Below are 23,460 nucleotides of genomic sequence, written 5' to 3'. Positions count from 1 at the left end.
CCCGTGCTCGTGGGCTGCACCCGGGGGCGGGACGGGGACAGCAGCTCGCTGGAGCCCCCTTGGTTGGCTGATCGGAAAGGAGCCCAGGAGACTGATCCCAGGCCCGGGGCAGCACCCCCCATACAGCCACAGCAGGCCCATGGATCTGGGGGGCAGACACCCAGGGGCAGGTTCTTGGCCTTTATTTACTGGCAGGCACGGCCCTGCAACGCAAATGCCCGACTGCATGTGCAGATTGGGTGCGTGGTTGCATGCCAGAATGGCTGACTCCCTCATTAGGCTTCAGAGTTAACCCGGCCGCCCAGAGTGGGGTGGTGTGTGTGGCAGCTCAGGACATGGGGGAGGGTTACCCCCGGTGCCGCAGTTCTCCTCGTCGCTGCCGTCCATGCAGTCGGCGTCGGCGTCGCAGCGCCAGCGCATGGGGATGCAGTGCCCGTTCTTGCACTGGAACTGGTCGAACTCACAGCGCAGTGTGCAGTCCTTCTGCAAGGCAGGAGGAGACAGCAGATGAGCGGCGGGGCCCCGGGAGACAGGACGCAGCCCTGCAGATAACCCCGCCTGGGCAAAAATGGGGGTGTGGGCTTGGCAGAGGAGGACCTAGCACAGATCCAGCCCCAGTGCATCGCCAGCTACCCAGGTGCCAGCCCGGTTCCACATAAGCCCCCCTCGCCGGCAGCTGCAACAGCCTGGGCCCCAGAGCTGAGACTGGCTGGCGGGGGGAAGCTGCCCGTCCATACCTCATCGGAGCCGTCGGCGCAGTCGTGGTCCCCGTCGCATTTCCAGCGGCCAGCGATGCAACGCCCGTTGGCGCAGGAGAATTCGCTCTCCGAGCAGGGCCTGGGCGCTGGAGGCAGAGGGGAGAGAAGACGGGGCATCCCCGGTGAGCGGCATGGCTCGCCGGGCACGGACACAGACACACATTCAGCGGCGCCATGGGAGGGGGAGAGCAAGCCAAGCTGGGGAAATGGCCAGAGAGGCGCATGGCTCACATTGACTTCAAATGCCAGCCCCGGCCCCAAAACCATCCCAGCTTCCCCAGAGAGATGAGGGGGGAAGGGAGGGAGGGACAGTCCCAGCTCTAGTTACCCCCTCCAGCTGCAGCGCCAACTCTAATCCCCACGTCCCTGGGGTCCCCCGTGTGGAAGGAGACAGGGACAGGCCAAGACTGACCCGTCAGTGGCTACAGCGCTCGTGCACTTTCTGCATGTGGCTGCCATCCCCTGGTGGTGGTGGAGCAGGTGGAACACATTTAAGCTGCGTCTCCTAGAGCTAAGGCTGCACCTCAGAGTTGCTGGCTCCCACAGCAGAGCTTGGGCCCAGCAGGGTGATGCCCAGGAACGCAGGGAGTGCCAATGGGTATGCTGGCACGGTGGGCCCGACGTGTCTCCTGGCACTCCCTCGCTGTGTCATGGAGCTGCTCTGAATGTCATAGCAATCCCCATTCGGAACGGGGATCTGCTCCCGCCCCCACAACTCATCGCTTTGCCGGCCCCAAGGCCCTGCGCCAGCCTGGAGGAACCTGTTGGATTACTTTCACCCCCATCTCCTGCTCCACCCGGGGAGATCATGTGGCATGTCCCCTCTGGAGGCATCAAGGGGGTGGGAGGGGAGGTGCAGATGGGGGCTGAGGCTGTGGAGAGCAGACTAATCTGGGTCAATTTTCAGAAGCATATGGGGCAGGGGTAGAACTTGGAGCTAAATATGAGCCATGCATGTGTGACGAAGCGGGACTGTTCTTAATGTTTCCTCTGAATATTGTGGGGGTGCCTCAGTTTCCCCTAGGCAGTTCTTAAGTATCTAGGGGGTGGGATAAGGGTGTATGATCGTTGCAGAGCCCTAGAGGGCAGGTGTGGGCAGGGGTCTGGACACAGACAATGGCCGACACCCTGTTTCCTGGCAACTGATGGCCTGGGCCCTTCCCCACTGCAAGGTGAGAGCTAAAGGGTTGGAGAACAAAGGAATCCGGTGACCTCCTGGCCTGGGAAAGGGACAAAGCCCAGAGGAGGAGGGGCTGGAGGGGGTTTCAGTTTGGGGCTGGCTGGGGACATGGAGTGAAGGGCAGACGTGGTTGTCTGGCTCACTGCCCCCCAAAATGGACCCAGCTGAGGGGTCCTGTTCTCTGCACCTACAAGCTCTGCTTTAGACCATGTTCCTGTCATCTAATAAACATCTGTTTTACTGGCTGGCTGAGAGTCACGCCTGACTGTGAAGTTGGGGGGCAGGACTCTCTGGCTTCCCCAGGAGCCCACCTGGGCGGACTCGCTGTGGGAAGCGCAGGAAGGGCAGAGGATGCTGAAGGCTCCGAGGTCAGACCCAGGGAGGGGAAGCCGGGTGAGCTGTGTGTCCTGCAGACAGGCTGCTCCCAGAAAGGAGCAGAGTCCTGACTGGCTTCGTAGGAGCAGTTCCAGAGCATCGCCAGGGACTCCGTGACAGCATGGGATGCGGTAATATTTAACCCTTCCTCTCTGTGTGCCTGGGGGCAGCAGATTCTGGGAGATTCAGCTGACAGTGTTCAGAATGATTATCCAGGTCGGTCTCTCACCAGCCCCCCATCCCCTCTGCACCAGGTCTGTTTGTTTATTTATTTTCTGAATACTTTAAATGGAATTAAGAAGATTTTGGCAGGAACCTACCTCTGAGCGCCCCGTAACGACAGTGTGAAAATGGAGAAAAATGTAAGATGAGGTGAAATGGCACAAACTCAAATACACAACATGAGAGCAACAAAAAAGAAAAAAAAAACATCCTAAAGATTGGAAGGAGACTGGAGGGCAAGGACCAAGGACTGAGAACCGGTTTATGCAGTCTATCCTCCTTGACTGATTGGGTGAGGCCTCGTCTCTACGCACATATGCAGTGGATCAGTTAAATCAGTTTAGTTCGCTTGGTGCCAACCCGTGAGGTGACGCTCTGATTTCAGTTCAAGCTGATCCTAACCGGCTTCCACTGAACTGCAATCAGGGTGTCCAGATGGCCTCCTGCCACGGGTTAGCCGCGGGTGTGTCCACATGGGAGTGGAAGGCGTGCTTTCCAGCTCAGGCAGGCATCCCTGCGTCTGGTGGAGACATAGTCTTCAATCGGTTTAAAATCAGACCTTACTGATGCAGCCGTGCAAGCAGATTAGCCAAAAGTGATTTAGTGCCAATCGCCGCACGGATCCTCTGACGTCGCACTTCAGCTAACCTGATCCAAGACACCGGGGAACTGATTTAAGAGCAGCCATGCTTGGAAGGGAAGGCTGCGCTCATGGAAATGCACCCCTTCCTAAGCAGTTCAGTTGGTGTGGTGCACAGACTGGGCACGTCCCAGTGCTGGGATCACTTTCCTCTGTCTCTCTCCAGGACACACAACAGATCACGCTGGGGGGAGCCGGGAAGCCTGGAGACACGTTATTTACAGGGCAGGCCCCTGACGCAGCTTGCAAGAAAACAGCGCCATGTGCATTTGCTCATTGACCCACCCGAGAGCAGCCCAGCGGGGTGCTCCTGTCTCCACCCACAGCAACCAGCCTCCACCCTGAGTCTGATCTCCAGCAGCAGGACCAGCCCACGCCTGCATGCCGCACTCCTCAGCACAGGGCCGTGCATCTGCCACAGGCTGCCCCTGGCTGGAGGAGGCCGTCCTCCCCCACCCCCGGGCCTGCGCGGGGCTGACAGTGGCACGTACTGCAGCTCTCCTCGTCCGAGTTGTCCCCGCAGTCATTGTCGTAGTCGCACTGCCAGCGGCCTGGCACACACCGGTTGTTCTTGCAGCGGAACTGGTACGGCTCGCAGGTGCGCTCGTCTGCAATGAAAGGCGGGGGGTGGGAGAAGGAAAGAGGCCAGGAATGGGGTGGGCCATGAAATGGGAAAAAAAGACCAATGTCAATTTCGTCTGCCCGCCTGGTAGGTGCGGGAGTGCTGAATGCAGGTGCCCCCGCCCCAAGTGCCGTGAGCAGATCTACGGTGGACAAGAGAGGCAGCCGTAACCCCTGTCAGAGCAAAACAGCCCCCCCCACACCTGGTGACCGACCCCCTGATCTGCAGAGCCCAGTCCCCCGGTACGTAGCAGGAGCTGCAAGAGCTGCTCAGCCCGGCCGCCCTGGCCCTGCCGACCGTGGCACCAGCTCACCGCATTCCTCCTTGGGCTCATCCGAGCTGTCCCCGCAGTCGTCCTCCCCGTCGCATTTCCAGCGCGCTGGGATGCATCGGCCCGAATCCTTGCACCGGAACTCATCCACACCACACGTCATTTGTGCTGCGGGTGGAGGAGAAGAGGCAGAGGGGGGTTAGCGTGGCCCAGCACCCCCATCTTTGCCCCCCCCGAGGGCTCCCCAAGTTGCAGCCCTTGTGGCTGAAAGACAGAGCTGTGGGGTCCTCAGTCTACATCCCAGTAGGCCAGGTGGCCCCAGCACAAAGCCTCCATTCCTGCCAACCCCCTTGTCCAGGCCTGAATGGGGCTCAGCCGGGGCACAAGGGGGGGCAGGATGCTGCAGGCTCCAGGGTTTGCCAGCCCCGCCCCGCGCCCCCCGCACCGCGGGAGCTGCTCCTTACTGCAGTTGGCGGGCTCGTCTGATCCGTCCACACAGTCGTTGTCCCGGTCGCACACCCAGACGCGGGGGATGCAGCGCTTGGTGACGGCACACTGGAACTGATTGGGGGCGCAGGTCACCTCCGCTGCACAGGGGGCACAAAGGAAAGGGGAGTCGGGGGCAGCAGAAACTGGGGCTCTGCCTTTAATCACCCCCCGGCGCAGACGGGCTTCGGGCCCTGGGCAAAGTACCCAGCAATGCCCCTGGACGCCACGGCAGCCTCTGAGTCATGACCGGGATAATCACGAGCCTCTTTTCCCACAGCGACGTGACGGGTAGCTCGGGAACGTCACACAGGCAGCCCTATCTCTGGCCTCAAAAGCAGGAACAGCCCTTCCAATTAACACCTAGGCTAATTGAGCCCCCAGTCAGCTCTGGGGGACGAGAGGATGGGTACAAGGCAGGGCTTTTCAAACGGGCAGGAGGAAATGTTGTTTGGCTATTTTGTAACCTGTGGAACTCATGGCTGCTAGATATTAGGAGTAAGTCTTTATCTGAATCAGAACAGCAGTGACTCCAGCAGGGATACAGCAAGCAGCGCTGTCCGTGCTGCAGACAGCAGAGCTGTGGGAGGAAGCAAGCTCCCCACCCCCAGTCACATGGCGATCGATTCCGCACCTCCGCAGCCATGAGTTGCCCGTAGGCAGGAGCCCCCCCCAGTATCCCTTGCGGGAGGTCACTCACGACAATCCTTCTCGTCCTCGCCGTCCCCGCAGTTGTCCTGCCCATTGCAACGGAAGATCCCAGGGATGCAGCGGTTGGTGTTGGTGCATTTGAACTGGCTGGGCAGGCAGACATGGATATCTGGACAGAAAAGGGGACACAGTGAGGGGAGAACTCACTCCTCGCCTGGACTTGCATTGCTGCTATTGGGATACTGTAGGATCAGGAGCCCTGCTGGGGATCCAGGCGCCCGGGGGCCGTACCGCAGTTGGCCTCGTCCGAGTTGTCCTGGCAGTCGTTGTCTCCGTCGCAGATGAAGGCCGGGTTGGTGCAGATCCCGGTGGAGCACTGGAACTGTCCTGGGCGGCACTTGAATTCAGCTGGGAGAGAAACAGGGGAGGTGGTGATGCCTCGTGCCGGATGAACCCCGGCATTTTCATAGCTCTGGGAGACGCACACAGGCCAAACCTGGCTGCCGCAGGGACTCTGGACTGCCAGCACCACTAGCACAGGCCCCTATTGCATGAGCCAAGGAGCAGCCCCATTAGCTGAGAGCAGCAGGTAGGCTGTTATCCCACCACGCAGGGAAGCATGTTACACAGGCACTCCTCACCTGGAGTCAATGGTGCTGCAGAGGTGGCAGGAAATTGGCTCAGAACTTGTTCACAAAATTCAGATATGAATTGTTTCATCAACCCATCACTAAATGCAGCCATCTCTGGGGTGGAGCATGGCTGCTGTTTAACAGCACGCTGCAGCGCTGCACAGCCAATGAGGAGAGGGAGCAAAGAAGACTCCCATCTGCAATTAAAAGCAGGAGGAAGATTCCAGGGAGCTGCAGGGCACTGGCAATTAAACACCCTATTACTGCAAGACACATCTAGGCTCATTAACAACCAAGTCTGAGGACTCAGCTGCATAGGCCAGCCAAGCCAAGGGGAGTGCACCCCTTCTGCACAGTAACCCCCGGATCAGCAGTGACTCAGAGAGACAAGCACCCCCTGTTGAGTCACCAGGCAATCAGCAGGCCCAGCTCTGCTCAGCTTCCGAGACCCACCCCGCCCCCTGCCAGGGGCTGTGCCGTGCTCTCTGCTCCCCAGGCAGTAGTAGGGCTGGGTTTTGAATCCCTTGCCAAGGTGGCCCCTAGGGCTCTACGAGGGGAGCGGAGCTGAGATGGAACGAACTCCCTTGACTCATAAACCTTCTGGTTCCTGGGGATGATGGGGTTAACAAGGCTGCTCAACGAGGTTCTCACTGTGGACCCCTCCCGGGAAGGGCTGCCTTGGGCTTTGCGGCTGGCAGATCTCGCAGAGAAGCCAACCGGGTGCCTGGGGTAACTGGATGTCAGGGCTGGAGTGTCCGCTAAGCAAAGGATCCATTTCATGCCCAGCCTGTTCAACCTTTCGTCCCCGCACAGGGCGCCGGGAGCCATGCTGGGAGTGGCGGGCTGCAGGAGCAGGGGGACCCCACCCCACTTTCTGAGTGGGCGGTGCCTGGCAGTGCAGCAGGGGCCCCTGTGCCTCTCCTTGGGGTCACCGATGAGGGTGGGAGCTCAGCCCCAGGGGTACAGTGCAGCGCCTAGGTCTGGTTGTGCTGGGTTCCCACCCCCCAGCACTCACGGCAATCCTCGGGCTCGTCCGAGCGGTCCCCGCAGTCGTCCTCTGTGTCGCATTTCCACCAGAAAGGGATGCACTTGTCATTCTTGCAAACAAACTGCGGCAGAGAGACGAGGTCATGAGGCCGGCTCCACGCAGGACCCGGGGGCAGTGGCATGGGGGCGACCCCCAGGACCAATGGTGCTCAGGGAGCTTTTCCCTCTGGGTCTCTCCACCTGCCCTACCCCTGTCCAGTGAGATTCATGGAAAGCAAGAGAGCTAGATGCTCGCTCCGCCCTGCACGCAGCTGGGATGACTCCCCCACATCTCCCCTCTCTGGAGCCTCAGCCCCACATCTCCAGGGGAGTAAGAGAGACTCCGGCCTCCATGTCTGGCGGTGGTTACATGTAGATACCGGGGATGCCGCTGCAGCCGCCCAGCACCACGGGGCCCTGGCAGCAGTGGCACGGCCCAAGGGCGGGTTACCTGGCTGGCCGTGCAGTTGGAGACGCAGGTCTTGCCATCGCCGCCCAGGTAGAAGTTGGTGGGGCAGGCGCACTTGTGGCGTGCCGCCCGGGGACAGGAGACACAGGTTGCTACAGCCGCCGTTGTTGGTTTTGCAGGGGTGCTGGGGACTGGGGAGAGGAGAGTGCGCTGGGGTAAGAGTTGCTTGCGGGAGACTGTCTGGGGGAGCAGCTGGTTCCTGACCCCCACTCTGCAGGTGATCCCCCTCTCTCGTTGTATGTCTCTCCCTCGCCCCTTCATGTTCTTCCCCCACCGTCTCTCCTTCACCCTCATCCCAGCCCTATCTCCGCACAAGGTCTGGATCCCAGTTGGTGTGCCCCAGCCCATGCAATCCGGGCGTCCCCCTCGGAGCCGTGCACACGGGCAGCGGAGGCGGGCAGCGTCTCTCCAGCGGGGTCCATGCTGATCCGAGTGCAGACCCAACAAGTAGCGACTCTGTGGCCATCCCCTCTGGATCCCCTCTGGATCCTGATCCCACCTGCCGGGTCCCAATTGGACTCCAGAACCTATGGGCAAAGCGGTGCGGGCTGGAGAGAGCCCGGCCCGGCAGGTCAGACACGGGATGGCAAGTGTGGGGCTGGGGGCAAAACCCAGCTGGGGCTGCTGATCACAGGGTCTAGACTGAGACCTGGCGACTCACTTCCAAGTGACCGTCCGCCATTCGGGCGGCTGGAACGAGGACGCGTCTCTAACTAGAGCCACTGATGGATCCAGATGCCAAAGCCTTGGGCGCTCACGCCCACTGCGCCAGCTGGGCCCCCACCCCTCCCTCAGAACCTCCTGGGAGACGGTGTGGAAATCAGGGAGTCTTGTGCCTTGGTCCCCCTGGGGCTGGCGGCCCCGCCTTGCTGAACCAGCTCCTGGCGACAGCCCCCCACCCTGGGCTCCCTCCCCCTCACCGTCCGTCTGGCGGTAGGCATGGTAGATGTGGATGTCCATGGGCCGTGCAATGTGCTGATCAGCATGGACTTGTTTGGCCCCGGTGGTCTTGTGAGCTCGTTGATGGACTTGGTCTCCCATCGGTCCAGTAATGTAGTCCTCAAAGTAGGGTGAGGCAAAGATGTGCGGGATGGTCCTGGCTCGCACTGCGGGGAGAGGGGGTAGCTCAGGTGAGGCAGGGACACAGCCCCCTTCCCCACGGAGAACCCCGTCTTGCAGGACGGAGCACTGCCGCCGTGCGACTCCCAGGTGTGCACGTGGCACCTTCTAACCGCCAGACACTTCATCCCCTGCCGCTGAGTCACCTACGTGACTTGGCCCCTTGCCACCAGGCCACTCAAGCCAGGGACTGGAAGTTGGGAGGGGAGGGGATTTTAAGAAGACTTTAATATTATATACAGCTCTGGATGCACCAGCATTAATTATCCCTCTGCACTCCTGAGAAGCAGGGGACGAGCACCTGCCTTGTGCTACAGCAGCATGGCTCTCCATGAATCGCACAGCAGTTACAGCTCATCCCTGGTTCCCACATAGGGAAACTGAGGCAAGAAGCAAAGGGGAGGTCATTTGCCCAAGGGAGGGAGTCCGGCACAGAGCTGGGATTAGAACCCAGGAGTCCCTGGCTCCCAGTGCCCTGCTCTGTGCAACTAGGCAACACCCCCGCATTCCCAGGCCAGGAAGAGAACCCAGGAGTCCTGGCTCCCAGTCCCATGCTAAAACCTTTGTGTTTGACTGAAAGCTGCAGCTCCCAGCTGGCCTCACCGATGTGCCGGTTGGAGCCGTCCAGACTGGCAAACTCAATGTAGTCCTCTCGGGCAATCGGCCCAGTAAATGCGGCTGTTGATGTAGTCCGGGTGAGGCCGTTGGGCCAGGTGATCTGGTGTCTACGATGACACTCCGGTTGGTGCCGTCCATCCCGATCTTGCCGGTCAGGGGAGTGGTCGCCCCAGTCCGTCCAGTACAGGTACTGGGGCGCAAAGGGAACAGCAACAGGAGAGACTGAGTCAACCAAAACGGCACCAGCAGCCCTGCTACAGCAGCCTTCTGTCCGCATGTACAGGAGGGGAAACTGAGTCCCCAAGCGGCAGAGAGGTTTCCAGCATGTAAGAGGCAGAACTGGGAGTGGGAACAGAACCCAGGAGTCCTGCTCCAATCCCTCCTCCAAGCACTAGCTCACACTCCTCTCCCAGAGCCGGGAAACAGAACCCCGGAGTCCAGATTCCAGGCTCCCCGCTCAGAATGGAAATTCTAGGGGGTGCCGTGGGCCAGGGCTGATGCGCAAGGCCATGAAAGGGGGCTTGGAGCGTCCTGTGTCCGGGAACAAGGGAAAGGTGAGACCCGGCCGTGCCCCCTCACCCGTTCTGCACGTCCACCACCAGCGCCCTTGGTTCCCGCAGCCCCGAGTTCACCAGAACCGTGCGGTAGGCCCCGTTCAGCTTTGACACCTCGATGGTGTCCCTGCCCTTGTCGCACCAGTACAGGTTCCCGCCCACCCAGTCCACGGCCAGTCCATCGGGGTTGCTGAGACCGGTGCGGTGAAGGACCTGCTGGGAGAATGGGACAAGTCAGGGCCTGTTCACAGAGAGGACCCTGCCCCGCTCCCGCCCAGACACCTTGCCCTGGCCCCCCTCATCCCGTCCCGGAACTGTGGGTCTTGCCCTGGCACCCTGCCCCATTCCCCAGGGACCCGGGCCCTCCCAGAGACTCTGCCCCGTCCCTGCCCTGCCCCCTCCCCTCCAGGACTGTGAGTCCTGCCCTGGGACCCCGCCCCATTCCCCAGGAACCTACTCACGATCCCGCCCCATGCCTTACTCAAGAACCCTGTCCCGTCCCAGGTACACACGGCCCAGCCCAGAAGCCCCACCCCACTCCCCCGGGAACGCGAGGCCCCCTCCCCCACTGGGAGCACAGGAGCTATGGGTGTGGGTCCCAGGGCCCACCTGGACGTTACTCCCGTTAATGTGCATGCGGCGGATCATGCTGCCCTGCGTGGTGACATCTGTCCAGTAGATCATCTGCTCCCTGTAGTCGAAGTCCAGAGCCACGGCATTGTTCAGCCCCTGGAGCCAATGCAGCCCAGAGGAAGATACATTAGGCCTCATGCTGCTGCCACCTCGCTGGCTAGCGGGGATGGCAAAGGGGGGCACCGCCACAACTGCTGATTAACTGGGCCTTCCTTTAAAACTGAGCCACCTCCTGCCCCTCCCCACCCATGATTTCCAAGCCTCTGTACTCAAGAGGTTTAAAACAAGGCCAGCCAATGTTTACGTAGGACCTACCATAGACGTTACCAGCTACCATGGAGCTATTGTTTGCGTAGGACCTACCATATATGGACCAGCTACTCCGGAGCTATTAGAAACATAGAATCATAGGACTGGAAGGGACCTCGAGAGGTCATCTAGTCCATACCCCTGCACTCATGGCAGGACTAAGTATTATCTAGCCCATCCTGACAAGGGTTTGTCCAACCTGCTCTTAAAATTCCCCAATGATGGAGATTCCACAGTCTCCCTAGGCAATTTATTCCAGTGCTTAACCACCCGGACAGTTAGGAAGTTTTTCCTAATGTCCAAACTAAACCTCCCTTGCTGCAATTTAAACCCATTGCTTCTTGCCCTAACCTCAGAGATTAAGAACAATTTTTCTCTTTCCTCCTTGTAATGACCTTTTATGCACTTGAAAACGTTACATCTTCTCCAAACTAAACAAACCCAAGTTTTTCAATCTTCCCTCAAAGGTCGTGTTTTCTAGACCTTTCATCATTTTTGTTGCTCTTCTCTGGACTCTCTCCAATTTGTCCACGTCTTCTCTGAAATGTGGGGCCCAGAACTGGACACAAGACTCCCACTGAAGCCTGATCAGCGCAGTCCTATTGTTTGCATAGGGCCTACCATATTGCAGCCAGCTACCAAGGAGCTCCTTTGCAAGCTAGGTTGGCGTTAGCGCTCACAGCAGGAAGCGAGACGGAGCCTTTCCCCCTCCCCTGAGCAGCGGGCATGTCTGGGGCACAAGGGCAAAGTGAAGATGGCAGGACGGTCCATCACCCACCCAGCCAGCATGGCTGCCGGTTGGGCTGGGGCCTCCAGGTGCCCAAATATCCTCAGCTGGTGTCAATCAGGGAGGCCCCCAGTGGCTTCCAAGGAGCAGCCCTTAAAACAAGGGAGCCTTTTCCCTGAGCCCCGAACCTGACGGGGAGGAGGGGTGCAATCCCCCTCAGGGACACGACTTCCACCCTAGGAGCCAGTGGGGACACCCTACCCCCCAACTGGAGAAGCCCAGTTCAAGGCCACGCCTGAGCGGCTGCCCAGTGGAGACGGCACAGACGCCCCCTCCCGGCAGCACCTGTTTGAGCAGCGTGTAGTTGGAGCCGTCCAGGTTGAGTTTCCTCAGGTAGTAGCGGTTGGCGAAGATGAGGAAGGGCTCTTCGTCTGCAGGGGAAAGACGGGACGCATCAGACGGGGTCAGACCCCCTCCCCCAGGCACAGAGACACTCCAATGCTATCTGCAGCTTTGCACGGACCCTGCAGCTGGCAGCAACGGCCCTCACAGCCACCAACCCTCCGAACGGAGCCAGCCAAAGGCACGGAGGTCTGCGCTGCGGCAGGCTGAACCTGGACTTCTCCAGCCTCCCCAACGGCTATCAGCCAGAAACCACCCAGCAAAACCGCAGGGGAACCAGATTCCCTGGCGTGGTGCTGGCTCAGCCCAGCGAGAGCACACGGCAAAGCAACCCCGGCTGCCTGGCCTGCAGCCTGCCAGTCCAGACCTGATGGGGGCGCGCTCCTTGATGCAGAGATACCAACAAAGCGTCCAGCCCCTTGGACACAGCAAGATCCTCCGCAAACCTAGAGGTTTCCGTCTGATCCCCGGCCCCAGGCATGCAAAGCCCCTCAGCGCAGGTGCCCCGGAGAGCTGCTCTCTCACCTGTGAGGGCTTTGCAGCTGGTTGGGTGGTCAGGCTTTAGTTTGTAGCCCTCTATGCAGAGGCACTTGAAGCTTCCCAGTGTGTTGATACATTTCTGGCTGCAGGGGTAGGTGGTGGTGCACTCGTCAATGTCGATGCAGGTTTTTCCATCATCTTTCAGTCTGTACCCAGGCCGGCATCTACACTGCAGGAGGCAGTGGGAAGCAGTTAGGAGCGTCCCTGCAGCACGGAGGGGCACACGCATGTGCACCAACCATGCACACCCCAGGGCATGCACAAATGGCGTGAGCATGCCCAATCACGGCACATGCATGCAGCGTGCACACGCACAAATACACAGCCAAGGTATGCAAAAATAGCAGGCAGGCAGACACGGTACACACAAGCAGTGCCTGGGCACACATCTGCACAAATAGTGAGTGCACACTCCCATCTACAAACACCAGGCATGAGCACACATGAATGCTGAACAAACACACAATGGAATAGCCCAGTGGAGAGCCAGCTGCTCCCCAACTCCCGCTCGGAGCCGCCAGGAGCAGGGCTCGCTCGTCAGTTCCTTGTGCTCAACAGGGACTCTCTGGACATCTGGCCTTGCCCTTCTCCAGCCCCACAGCACAGGCTGGGCCCGCCCCCCCAGCGACCAACCTTATAGCCGATCTTGAGGTCCTCACACTCCTGGGAGCAGCCGCTCAGCTTCTTGTTGAGACACTCATTGAGGAAGCAGTTCAGCTCATCGGAGCCGTCGGCACAGTCGTCGTTGTTGTCACACAGCAGGGCCTCGGGCACGCACCGCCCGTTCTTGCACAGGAAGAACGAGTCGTTGCACTTGCTCTCTGGAACAACGGCAGAGTGGGGGGGTCACCCCAGGCACTGCTCCCAGGGCACCCCATCAACAGCCCTCCCCATGCACCAGCCAGGCCCACGCCCAGGGCTGGGCGTACTGCCCCCTGCTGGCCAGGGGAGAAAGGGATCGAGTCCAGGGCCAAAGCGCGGAAGAGCTCCCTGGGCCGTAAGTGAGGGAAGGGGCAGGAAACCATGGCGACGGCTCAGAAAACAGTCCCCGGAGCCCAGGGCATTGGGCCCGTCCCTGGGCACCTACCGGAGCTGGTGCAGCGCGGGTTCTTGGGCGCCTCGTCCGAATGGTCGTGGCAGTCGAATTCCCCGTCGCACTGCCACTGGCTGTTGCTGAGGCAGCGGCCATTGGCGCAGCGGAACTCGTGCGGGCCACAGGTCGGGTACTCTGCGGAGAGAGGGGACGTGGTCAGGACAGCTGCCCCTGGCGCCGGGCCCTGTCCTCGGAGCGGGCGCACAGGGAGCAGTGCATCACCACGGCCACGGCGCAGGCAGGATTAGAGAAGGCTGGCACCTCGCCTCCCCCTGGCTCACGCAGCGTCACCCGCCACTCTGATAAACGCAGTGGGACCTGGGGCTCCCCCGCTCACCCCCGTGTCTCGCTCAGAGCCAGGAGCTGCGGAGCTTGGGCTGGTGGGGGGGACAGCAGCCCCAGCTCCCCACCCCGTTCCACACCGGCACCCACCGCACTCCAGGGACTCGTCGGAGCCATCGCCGCAGTCGTCGTCGTGGTCGCAGACGAAGTGCTTGGGGATGCACTGGCGGTTGGCACACATAAACTCCCGCTCGTCACACGTGCTGTTGTACACTGTAACGAGGAGCCGCTGGTCAGCGCCCTGTGGCCAGGCCCCCCACAACTGTCCCCAGCCCTCACACAGGGGTCCAGGCTGGGAGGCATGGGGCAAACTAGCTAGCTCTGCCTCACAACCCCTTCCCTCCCTTTGGAGAAACGTCACCTGCACCTGTGTAGAGGGGGAAACTGAGGCACAGGGCTGCGGGGGGGCCAAGGTCACACGGGACTAGAATCCAGGCAGCCTGACTTCTGAGCAGCACTGCCCGATCCACTGCAGCCTCTGGGTGATAGCACCTGAGTCTATTGCTCCCCGGCCCAGGGGCTCCCCGGCTTGCTGGCTGCCCCAGCCCAGGGGCTGCAGGCTCCCCGGCCCAGGGGCTCCCCGGCTCAGGGGCTGCTCCCTTCCCCACCCCCCGAACCGAGCACAGCCGCAGGATGACTCACAGCAGCCAGCAGCTAGGGACTCGTCAGAGCCGTCGGCACAGTCCTTGTCACCGTCGCAGAGCCAGCGCTCTGGCACGCACACGTATGTTCCCGGGCACTGGAAGGACCCCGAGCTGCAGGTGGTCAGCCCTGGAGGGGACAGAGGAGTGAGCAGGGCTTATGGGGCGGCTAGACACACGTCGGTATTGAGAGAGAGGCAGCATGGGGGGTGCGGGAGGGCTCCCCCACGGAGGATGCGTCCAGCGCAGTGAGGGGCCTGGGCACCTCACCCCTGTATACCCTGAGAGGTCCCAGCGGGTGAGCTCAGCAGACGCCGTAAGGGGTGCTCTGGCTCCGAGCACGGGGGCAACATTCGGCTTGGGCCGGCTGAACCCCAGGTAGTTTTTGGGTGTGGGCCCCTTTGGGGCTGTCTCACATGATCCCCGAAGCAGCTTGTGGGGTCAGGACCCTGCCTGGGTGTGAAGCCTCCCCCACCCCTGGACCTGCCGGCAGTCGCTCCCTCACCCTGTCATAGAAATAGGCAGCATGTCCACCGTCCCCTCTAGTGGAGGGTCTCAGAACAACTGGCAACCGAGTGACTGATTCACCCCCCTCACAGACAGGTGGAGCCACCCCCCCTCATTTTACAAATGGAGAAACTGAGGCACAGGGCGGTCACCTGGCAAATCAGTGGCAGAACCCAAGAGTCCCCACTGCCCATTCTGCTGCTCTCATCACTAGACTCACCTCTCGGATTCGACAATAGAATTCAGGAGTCCTGGCTCCTGGTCCCCCCTGCTCCAACCACTAGACACCCCTCCTCTCCCAGACCTGGGAACAGAACCAGGAGTCCTGGCTCCCAGCCCCCCTGCTCCAACCACTAGATCTCCCTCTCCTCCCCGAGCTGAGAATAGAACGAACCCAGGAGTTCAGACCATCTTCCTGCTCTAGCCACTAGTCCCTACGCCCCCAAGGGTAAGGTATGGCTCCCTGGCTTTGCACTTCAAAGAGACACCCCTGGTCCCCTTCCGCCAGGCTCCCTTCCTCTTGCTGGGTCTCCCCCTCCCCGTCCCGGGCAGGGCAGACAGGCTTACGGCAGCGGCTGTCTTCGTCGGAGCCATCCCCGCAGTCGTCCGCTCCGTCGCACACCCACAGCTTGGAGATGCAGCGGTGGTTGTTGCATTCGAACTGCACGGGGTAGCAGAATTTATCTGGGAAGGGAGGGAGAGCCGGCAGTCAGGGAGGCGTCAGGAGCTCAGGGAAGGGAACAAGGGGGACAGGACGCTCGGCCGTGTGACTGCGGCTGTTGCTGGGGCTCAGGGCTGAGCGGCGGCTGGGCAGGTGATAGCACCGGTTCTACGCTAGGTGGCGCCTAGACCCCATGGGGATGGGCACAGTAGGATCATGGGGACGGTGTGCACTGGATGTGGAAGTTCCACGTTGATAGGTTCTGAGTGAGCAAAACTGGGGCTCCAGCACCCCCACAAGTTGAAGGCCAGCAGGACCTTCACCCAGACTGATGTCTAACACCACCCTGATCATTCCGTACAGGCGGCTGTCAACTCCAGGGTTGTCAGCATCATCTCCCAGCCCTGAAACAAGTGTGAAACTGTCGCATGAGACCGCGTGTGCAAACCTCACTCACGCCGTAGGAACTGGGAATAACGCAACTGGGGGGGTGCTCACTGCAGTCTGTCCCCTCTATGCTCTTCCTCCCACAATCCCATGCTCCCCCTGGGGTGCCCATCCTTGCCCTTCCCACAATCCCATACTCCCCACGCTTACTGCAATGTGTCTCGTCTTCGCCATTCTCACAGTCGTCCTCCTTATCGCATGTCCAGGTCATGGGGATACACCTCCCACTCGGGCAGGCGAAGTAATTAGCCGGGCACTTGGGTTTCCTCACTCCTGTGGCAGGGGCAGGCAAGGCGCAAGGGTTGGTTCAGTGACACCAGCTGAGCCTGGCTACACCGTACAGCTAACCCTGGGCTCAGTTCTGCAGAGCGACATCGACCCTGGCACAGAGCTCCATAGCCGGTGCAGCGTGGGTTCAAATGGGCATCCAGAGAAACTCCCCTCCCACATTCTCTTCCATTAATGGGGATTATGGTAGCACCCGCACCCCAGCTGAGAGGGGCATCCCGGTGTGCTGGCCGGACCCCGACTGGGACAGGGGCCCCAGGGCGCTGCGAAATGGGGCCCTGGGATGCTGCCTGGAGTCCGTCCGAGAAATGGACTAAACGGAGGCCCAGAGATGCAGGGACGTACCCAAGGCCAGCCGGGCAGAGCACGGAATGGCTCCCCAAGCCCAGCCCAGTGCCTCCTCCACCCGGCCCCTGGTGCTAGACAGGCACTAGCTCTCCAGGCAGGAACACCTCTCCGCGTGCCGGTCCGCGATCCTTTGCTGTCAGCACAGCTGTGCGCCATTTCCTTCCCCACACCCTAGCCCCAATCCCCCCGACTGGCCCCCCATCCAGCTGTGGACCAGCAGCCCCTGGTGGCGTGCCAGGCCGGGCACTGCTGGAGCCTGCCCGCCGAGCTCTCTGGCCCCATCCCGTCACCGGCCAGGCCCCGCGCTCACCTGGGCAGTTCTGCTCGTCTGAGTAGTCGCCGCAGTCGTTGGCTCCGTCGCACACCCAGGACGGGGCGTAGCACAGCGACGTGTGCTCGCACTTCTGGAATGCCAGGCCTTTCACCCCCAGCTTGAAGTAGCTGCTGCAGTCGGTGGCACCTATGGGAAAGGCCGGAGTGGCTACTTCCCTCGGCTCGCGGGCTGGGGCACAGCTCCCAGCCGCCACCCACCCCCGCCCTGCATTCTGCCTGGCAGGGGAGTCCCCTCCGCCGTCTATACCCTCACAATTCCGGCTGGCAGCTGAGCCGGGCCCGGGGAGCAGCTGTGCCACCCATGCCCTGGCCGGAGGGGCAGCTCCCGAACAACCCCCGAAAGGGGAGACCGACGCTCTGGTCCAGACAGCAAAGAGACACTGGGGGAACCGTTGAGACCCAAGTGCACACACGGTGCACGCACGGGCACACACGCTGGGCACATGCACACACACACTGTGCATGCACACACATGTACAAAGTGTACACAGACACAGGTACGTACACGTGCACTCACACATACACACAGTGCAAGCACTCAACAGTTACACACACACACACATACTTGTCCTCCCTCCTCTGTCACTGCCAGGGGACAAGATCCCTCACCTCCTTGGATGACATGCAGACCCCCCGTGTGACGAAGCGGGACTGTTCTTAATGTTTTCTCTGATTATTGTGGGGGTGCCTCAGTTTCCCCTAGGCAGTTCTGAAGTATCTAGGGGGTGGGATAAGGGTGTATGATCCTTGCAGAGCCCTAGAGGGCAGGTGTGTGCAGGGGTCTGGACACAGACAATGGCCGACACCCTGTTTCCTGGCAACTGATGGCCTGGGCCCTTCCCCCCTGCAAGGTGAGAGCTAAAGGGTTGGAGAACAAAAGAATCCGGTGCCCTCCTGGCCCGGGAAAGGGACAAAGCCCAGAAGAGGGGGGGCTGGAGGGGGAGTCAGTTTGGGGCTGGCTGGGGACAAGGAGTGAAATGCAGACGTGGTTGTCTGGCTCACTGCTCCCAAAATGGACCCAGCTGAGGGGTCCTGTTCTCTGCACCTACAAGCTCTGGTTTAGACCATGTTCCTGTCGTCTAATAAACCTTGTTTTACTGGCTGGCTGAGAGTCTGCCTGCGGAGTGGGGGGCAGGACCTCTGGCTTCCCCAGGACTCCACCTGGGAGGACTCGCTGTGGGAAGCGCAGGAAGGGGCAGAGGATGCTGAAAGCTCCGGGGTCAGACCCAGGAAGGTGGAAGCTGGGTGAGCTTCTTGCCCTGGGGACAGGCTGCTCCCAGACAGGAGACTTCCCCAGAGTCCCAGTGGCTCCCAGAGCATCGCCCGGGGACTCTGTGACACCCCGCCCGTGCTGTCCCCTGGCTGAAGCCTGCGGCCTGCCCCCTGCTACCAGCCCTGCCTGCCCCCACGCTGGCTGCAGGTGCCAGGCCGATCCCTTCTGCCCGTCTCCCATGCCCGTTTCGCGGCACCTAAGTGCTTCTGACAACCTGTCGGGAGGTGGCACGTCAGGGGCTGTGTGAGGCAGCCTGGCAGTGACAGGGCCTCCGGGCCTGTTCCCAGGACACAATAACCTGGCTCGAACTCTATCGGGAGGGGAGGGGGACGAGGGGGGGCGAGTCACAGCAGGGTACAGGGGGGCAGCAGAAGGGCCTGGTTTCCCCTCCCCGCTGGGGGCAACTCTGAGCCAGGGAATGGGAGGCCGAGGGGAGGTCCCCCCCCATGCAGTGCTGCCACTCACTGCAGTTCATCTCGTCCGACGCGTCCTGGCAGTCAATGAATTGGTTACAGCGGCTCGAGTTCCCGATGCAGCTCCCGTCCCGGCACCGGAACTCCGTCACCGCGCAACTGGTCTCTGCAACGAGGAGTACAGACCGGAGTCATGGGGGGGCTCGGTGAGCAGCCCCTGGCGCTCACTGCAATGGGGCGCACACACGCACATGCACCCCTTGCGCTCACTGCACTGGCTGCCCCCACAGCCTGGCAGGACACTTTGAGAGCGACCTGGCTGTGTTTATCCTGGCCCCTCACTCTGCTCCTCTCCGGAGGAGAGTCCACACTCAGACCCCTGCCTGACAAGGGGAAGGAAGCACCGGGAACCTGGCCCCTCGTGCACTGGGCTCCGCGAGCAGAGTTGGGCATGAAGCGGCCTGATTCTCAGATGCTCCCAAACCATCCCGACAGCTCAGCGTGAGCACCCAGCTGGGTGCTGCTGCCACAAGGATGGCACGAGGGCCCTCTCCCCAATATGCAGGACTAGCACAGGTGGCACGCAGATCTGGGCACCTGCCACTACCCTGGTCAGGGCACCACGTTCCTCCTGCCACAGCATCAGCCATGCCTAAAACAGCAGTTCTCGGATGTTGGGGGCATGGCCTTGCCAACCCTGCCCATCCAGCAGGGGACACACGTGAGCCGGTGCCTCTTCCCGGGGCTCTGCTTGGAACGGAGCCTCCGCGTTCACTAGTGCTCTGTGCCCAGTGGGGGTCAGACTCCAGCCACAAGGGGCTCTGCTCCTCTTTACATTGGGGAGTTTGGGACTGCTGCAAAAATCCTCTGGACAAAACGTATATGTGTCACATGCAAACGCCCATTCTTAAGTGTGTACATGCGTCCTCCACGTGCAAACACCCTCATGCTTTTCTGTGTGTGTGTGTGTACACGTGTATGTGTCCCCCACATGTAAACACACCAGAGCTCAAGTGTGCACGTGTGGGTGTATGTATGTGTATGTGTGTGTCCCACATGCAAATACACTGGTGCGTGTGTATGTACATGTGTGTCCCACATGTGAACACGCCCGCACTCATGTGTGTAAGTGTATGTGTCCCCCACATGCTTGACCTTGCCAACCCTGCCCGTCCAGCACGGGACACACGTGAGCCGGTGCCTCTTCCCAGGGCTCTGCTTGGAACGGAGCCTCCGCGTTCACTAGTTCTCTGTGCCCAGTGCGGGTCAGACTCCAGCCACTAGGGGCTCTGCTCCTCTTTACACTGGGGAGTTTGGGACTGCTGCAAAAATCCTCTGGTCAAAACGTATATGTGTCACATGCAAACATGCCCAGGCTTGTGTGTGTAAATGCATCCCCCCACATGCAAACACCCCCATGCTTGTGTGTGTACATGTGTGTCCCCCACATGCAAACACACCCACGCTCTGCATGCACAACTGCCCGGGCAGCCTTGGCACAGGGTTATTTGAACTCTCCTCTACTTACAAAATGTACAAAGAGCCCAAAGCCACAAGGTACGCTGCAAACTGCCTTGGGACGGAGGGTCTCTCTCTTTCCAGGTACGTTACATGACTCCAGCTAGGCCTCCCCGCCCCCCGCATCGAAATACAAGCATCTTGCATGAATATTTGCAGAGCGAGTCTCCCCGACTGCTGGGAGATGGTTCGGGATTCCTAGCCACATTATACGGTGGGAGAAGCCAAGCCCAGACAGAGGAAGGTCCAGCCGCTCCCATTTGCCCTGCCGCGCAGAGAAAGCCGCCGAGGCTGGGTCTGGGAAACGCGGCTGCGGGGGGCTCGAGCTGGGAGTCTGACCCGGCAATCTGCTGCCCTCCAGCCCTGCCTCCGTCATGCACCAGGCGGAGAGCAGCGACGGGGGAGCTGGGACAGAGCCAGGTCCACCCGGTGCAGGAGCCGCCCACAGCAGGCGAGCGCCAGGCAAGGGAGGGGAATCGCTTACTGTTACAGGGCACTTCATCTGAGTTGTCCCCGCAGTCGTCCATGCCGTTGCACCAGTACGCGTTGGCCACGCAGCGCCCATTCATGCAGTGCAGAAAGCCCTTCTTACACTTGCGGCTGCCTGTGGGGGAGGAGCGGAGAGGGGAGCTGGGGGGCTCAGGGGGTTGCTGGCCCCCCCATTTGCAGTTTGAAGGGGCACCGTGCACGTGCCGGCTCATGTCTGCTTCCCACTGCCCGTGGGGGACCACAGTGACCCAAGGGTATTACAGCAGCATCAGGGGGGCTCAGAGGCCCCCCCATGGGATGGCCCAGCCTCCCGTAGCTCTGCCCTGAGCACAGGAACAGGGTCATTCAGAATCAGACTAACGCACCATCAAGTGCCTGGCTCAGATGCTGAAGTCCTACAGCAATATTCCCGGCCGTGCAGATCACGTGTAAGGCTAGCAGGTACAAAGCTTTCAGAGACAAGGGGGGGTCCCGTGGGAGAGGGAGCGCCAGCACCCGTTAGCTACTGTTTCTTTATTAGAGCCGCCCTTGTCTGTGTGATCAGTGAGCCCCAGCTCTGGTTAACATCCCCAGAAGCAAAGTGATATGCCCGGGGAGAACCCAGGAGAATCCCAGTCCCCTCCTGTCCAAGGCAGACCATACGCCAGGCTGGGACCAGAAATCAGGAGCTCCGGGTCCCACTTCTCCCATCCCAGTCACTAACCAACGCTCCCTCCCAGAACCCTGGCGTCCTGGCTCTACCCACTAGACCAAACGCCCAGCCCAGAGCCAGGCCAGGAGTCCGACTGGGCGCTGGGGGGGGGAGGAGGGGTGAGCCAACAGGGCTCCAGGTGGGGGGAACCGCCGGGGCAGGGGGAGCCAAGCCGAGCGCGAGAGGCCCTCACTGCAGTAGGACTGCTTCTCGTCGGACTTGTCCTTGCAGTGCGCGGTGCCGTCGCAGGTGCGGCTGTAGTCGATGCACTCCCCGTTCCCACACTCGAACTCATGCACGTTGCAGGTGGAGTTGAGGGCTGGGGGTGGAAAAATTTTTTTAGGAAGAACCCCTTGTCCATGTGCACCACGCCCTCCCCATCCCCCTTCCATGTGCACCCCCGCCCCCATGCACCGCCCTCTCCCCACCCCCTCCCCCATCCCTCCCCCTTTTCTCCTCCTCCCAGTCCCCTTCTGCCTCCCCCCTCCCCCTCCCCTCTTTATTCCTAGGGTTGGCTCCCTCCCCGTGGGCAGTATGACCCGGGGGAGGGGGGCGCTCACCTTTGCAGGTGAAATCTTCCTGCAGGACCCGCTCGCCCCGGCAGGAGCAGTTGACGTGCCCCTTGGGGGTTAGCAGGCACAGGTCCTGGCAGCCCCCGTTGTTCACCCTGCAGGGGGACAGCTCGCCTGGCGTGGGGGAAGAGCAGAGTCACATGCAGGCCCGGCGGAGACCCCAGCCAATGGTCCAGGGCAGGGGCGGGGGCAGGATCTCTCCTGCTGAGACTGGCCAAGGGGAGACAGGGCCCGACCCCTGTGCTGAACGGGGGCTCAGCAGCCTGCTAGGGAGGGATCAGGACCGGCGGGAGGGGGGGTCTTTATGGGGCAAATCCCCACCCCCAGCTTGCACAGAGGACAGGAGAGCTGGGGAGGGAACGGGACCATGGTGGAGGGGGGTCTCTATGGGGCAAATCCTCACCCCCAGCTTGCACAGAGGACAGGAGAGCTGGGGAGGGATTGGGACCATGGGGGGGGGGTCTCTATGGGGCAAATCCCCACCCCCAGCTTGCACAGAGGACAGGAGAGCTGGGGAGGGGGGTCTCTATGGGGGCGAACACTCCCAGACTGCCCAGGGGATGGGAGAGCTGGGAAGGGGACCGGGACAGATCGGGGATGGGTCTCTATGGGGCAAACTCTCCCAGCCTGCCCAGGAGTTGGGAGAACTGGGAAGGGACCAGGACAGACCGGGGGTGGGTCTCTGTGGGGCGAACCCTCCTAGCCTGCCCAGGGGATGGGAGAACTGAGGAGTGTCTCTATGGAGTGAACCCTCCCAGCCTGGCCAGGGGACAGGGCGAGGCGGGCGTGAGGGGCAGGGGGGGCTCCAGGCAGGAATTCCCGGCCCGGGGCCTGTTCCCTTACAGCTGTTGGTGTCGTTGGCCACGGCGATGATGCCCATGGGTTGCTGGGGGATGTCCACACGGAGCAGCTTCATGTCTGTGCCCACGTACTTGTTGGCGCGCTGCACGGCCCGGCGCACCCAGTCCGTCCAGAAGATGTAGTCGCCGTAGACGGCCAGGCCAAAGGGGTGCACTGGCTCCGATTTCAGGATCACCTGCCGGGCGCCCTCACACCGTTAGCCCAAGGGCTGGGGGCAGACGGGACCAACCGCTGCAGCCCCCCCAACGCTGGACAGTCCCTGGACTAGGAGGGTCCTACCCTTCGCAGGAGGCTGTGCCCAGGGTCGGGCCGGCTGCCCCGCCAGTGCCCATCACCGCCCACTCTGCCCCACCGTGGTGATAACACCGATCCAGGCTCCACTCTGCCCGTCTCAAGGGGATCCAGCCAGCTCTCACTGGGCCTGGTCTGGGTGCTATCCCTAGGCCCCTGCCCCCCAGCAAAGCCCCCTGCCCCAGGGGTCTGCACTCACGTAGCGGTGGGACCCGTCGTACTCGCAGCGCTCGATCTTGTCCAGCGTGGCGTCGGAGAAGTAGATCTTCTCGGCCTTGTGGTCGATGGCCAGCCCGTTGGGCGTCCGGATGTCTTGGTCGATGATGATGAGGACATTGGCGCCAGCCAGGGTGGCTCGCATGATGCTGGGATGCTGCTCGTTCCAGTTGGTCCAAAACATCAGGCTGAGGGGAGGGAGGCGGGAGGGGTGGTGCTGAGCCAGGCGGCGCTGCATGGCC

General features: G+C 61.3%; 1 protein-coding gene across 1 annotated transcript in view; it reads right to left on the bottom strand.

Moving 5' to 3' along the window:
• Positions 1 to 23,460, bottom strand: part of LRP1 (LDL receptor related protein 1) — a 175,457-nt gene that overhangs the window by 12,751 nt on the left and 139,246 nt on the right. The window contains 36 exon segments of the mRNA XM_038378412.2: positions 351 to 483; positions 738 to 844; positions 3,667 to 3,783; positions 4,111 to 4,236; positions 4,533 to 4,655; positions 5,255 to 5,374; positions 5,497 to 5,613; positions 6,853 to 6,946; positions 7,315 to 7,392; positions 7,394 to 7,482; positions 8,253 to 8,297; positions 8,300 to 8,382; positions 8,384 to 8,438; positions 9,055 to 9,109; positions 9,111 to 9,145; positions 9,148 to 9,171; positions 9,174 to 9,225; positions 9,227 to 9,259; position 9,470; positions 9,649 to 9,836; positions 10,233 to 10,352; positions 11,638 to 11,723; positions 12,220 to 12,403; positions 12,868 to 13,055; positions 13,322 to 13,462; positions 13,760 to 13,882; positions 14,312 to 14,440; positions 15,385 to 15,501; positions 16,076 to 16,198; positions 16,872 to 17,021; positions 18,633 to 18,746; positions 20,583 to 20,702; positions 21,472 to 21,597; positions 21,839 to 21,964; positions 22,694 to 22,886; positions 23,202 to 23,406. Coding sequence (XP_038234340.1) covers positions 351 to 483; positions 738 to 844; positions 3,667 to 3,783; positions 4,111 to 4,236; positions 4,533 to 4,655; positions 5,255 to 5,374; positions 5,497 to 5,613; positions 6,853 to 6,946; positions 7,315 to 7,392; positions 7,394 to 7,482; positions 8,253 to 8,297; positions 8,300 to 8,382; positions 8,384 to 8,438; positions 9,055 to 9,109; positions 9,111 to 9,145; positions 9,148 to 9,171; positions 9,174 to 9,225; positions 9,227 to 9,259; position 9,470; positions 9,649 to 9,836; positions 10,233 to 10,352; positions 11,638 to 11,723; positions 12,220 to 12,403; positions 12,868 to 13,055; positions 13,322 to 13,462; positions 13,760 to 13,882; positions 14,312 to 14,440; positions 15,385 to 15,501; positions 16,076 to 16,198; positions 16,872 to 17,021; positions 18,633 to 18,746; positions 20,583 to 20,702; positions 21,472 to 21,597; positions 21,839 to 21,964; positions 22,694 to 22,886; positions 23,202 to 23,406 — 3,920 coding nt within the window.

This window comes from Dermochelys coriacea, chromosome 20 (genome assembly GCF_009764565.3).
Source record: "Dermochelys coriacea isolate rDerCor1 chromosome 20, rDerCor1.pri.v4, whole genome shotgun sequence".
Lineage (NCBI taxonomy): Eukaryota > Metazoa > Chordata > Testudines > Dermochelyidae > Dermochelys > Dermochelys coriacea.
This window is presented reverse-complemented; position numbering and strand designations above follow the sequence as displayed.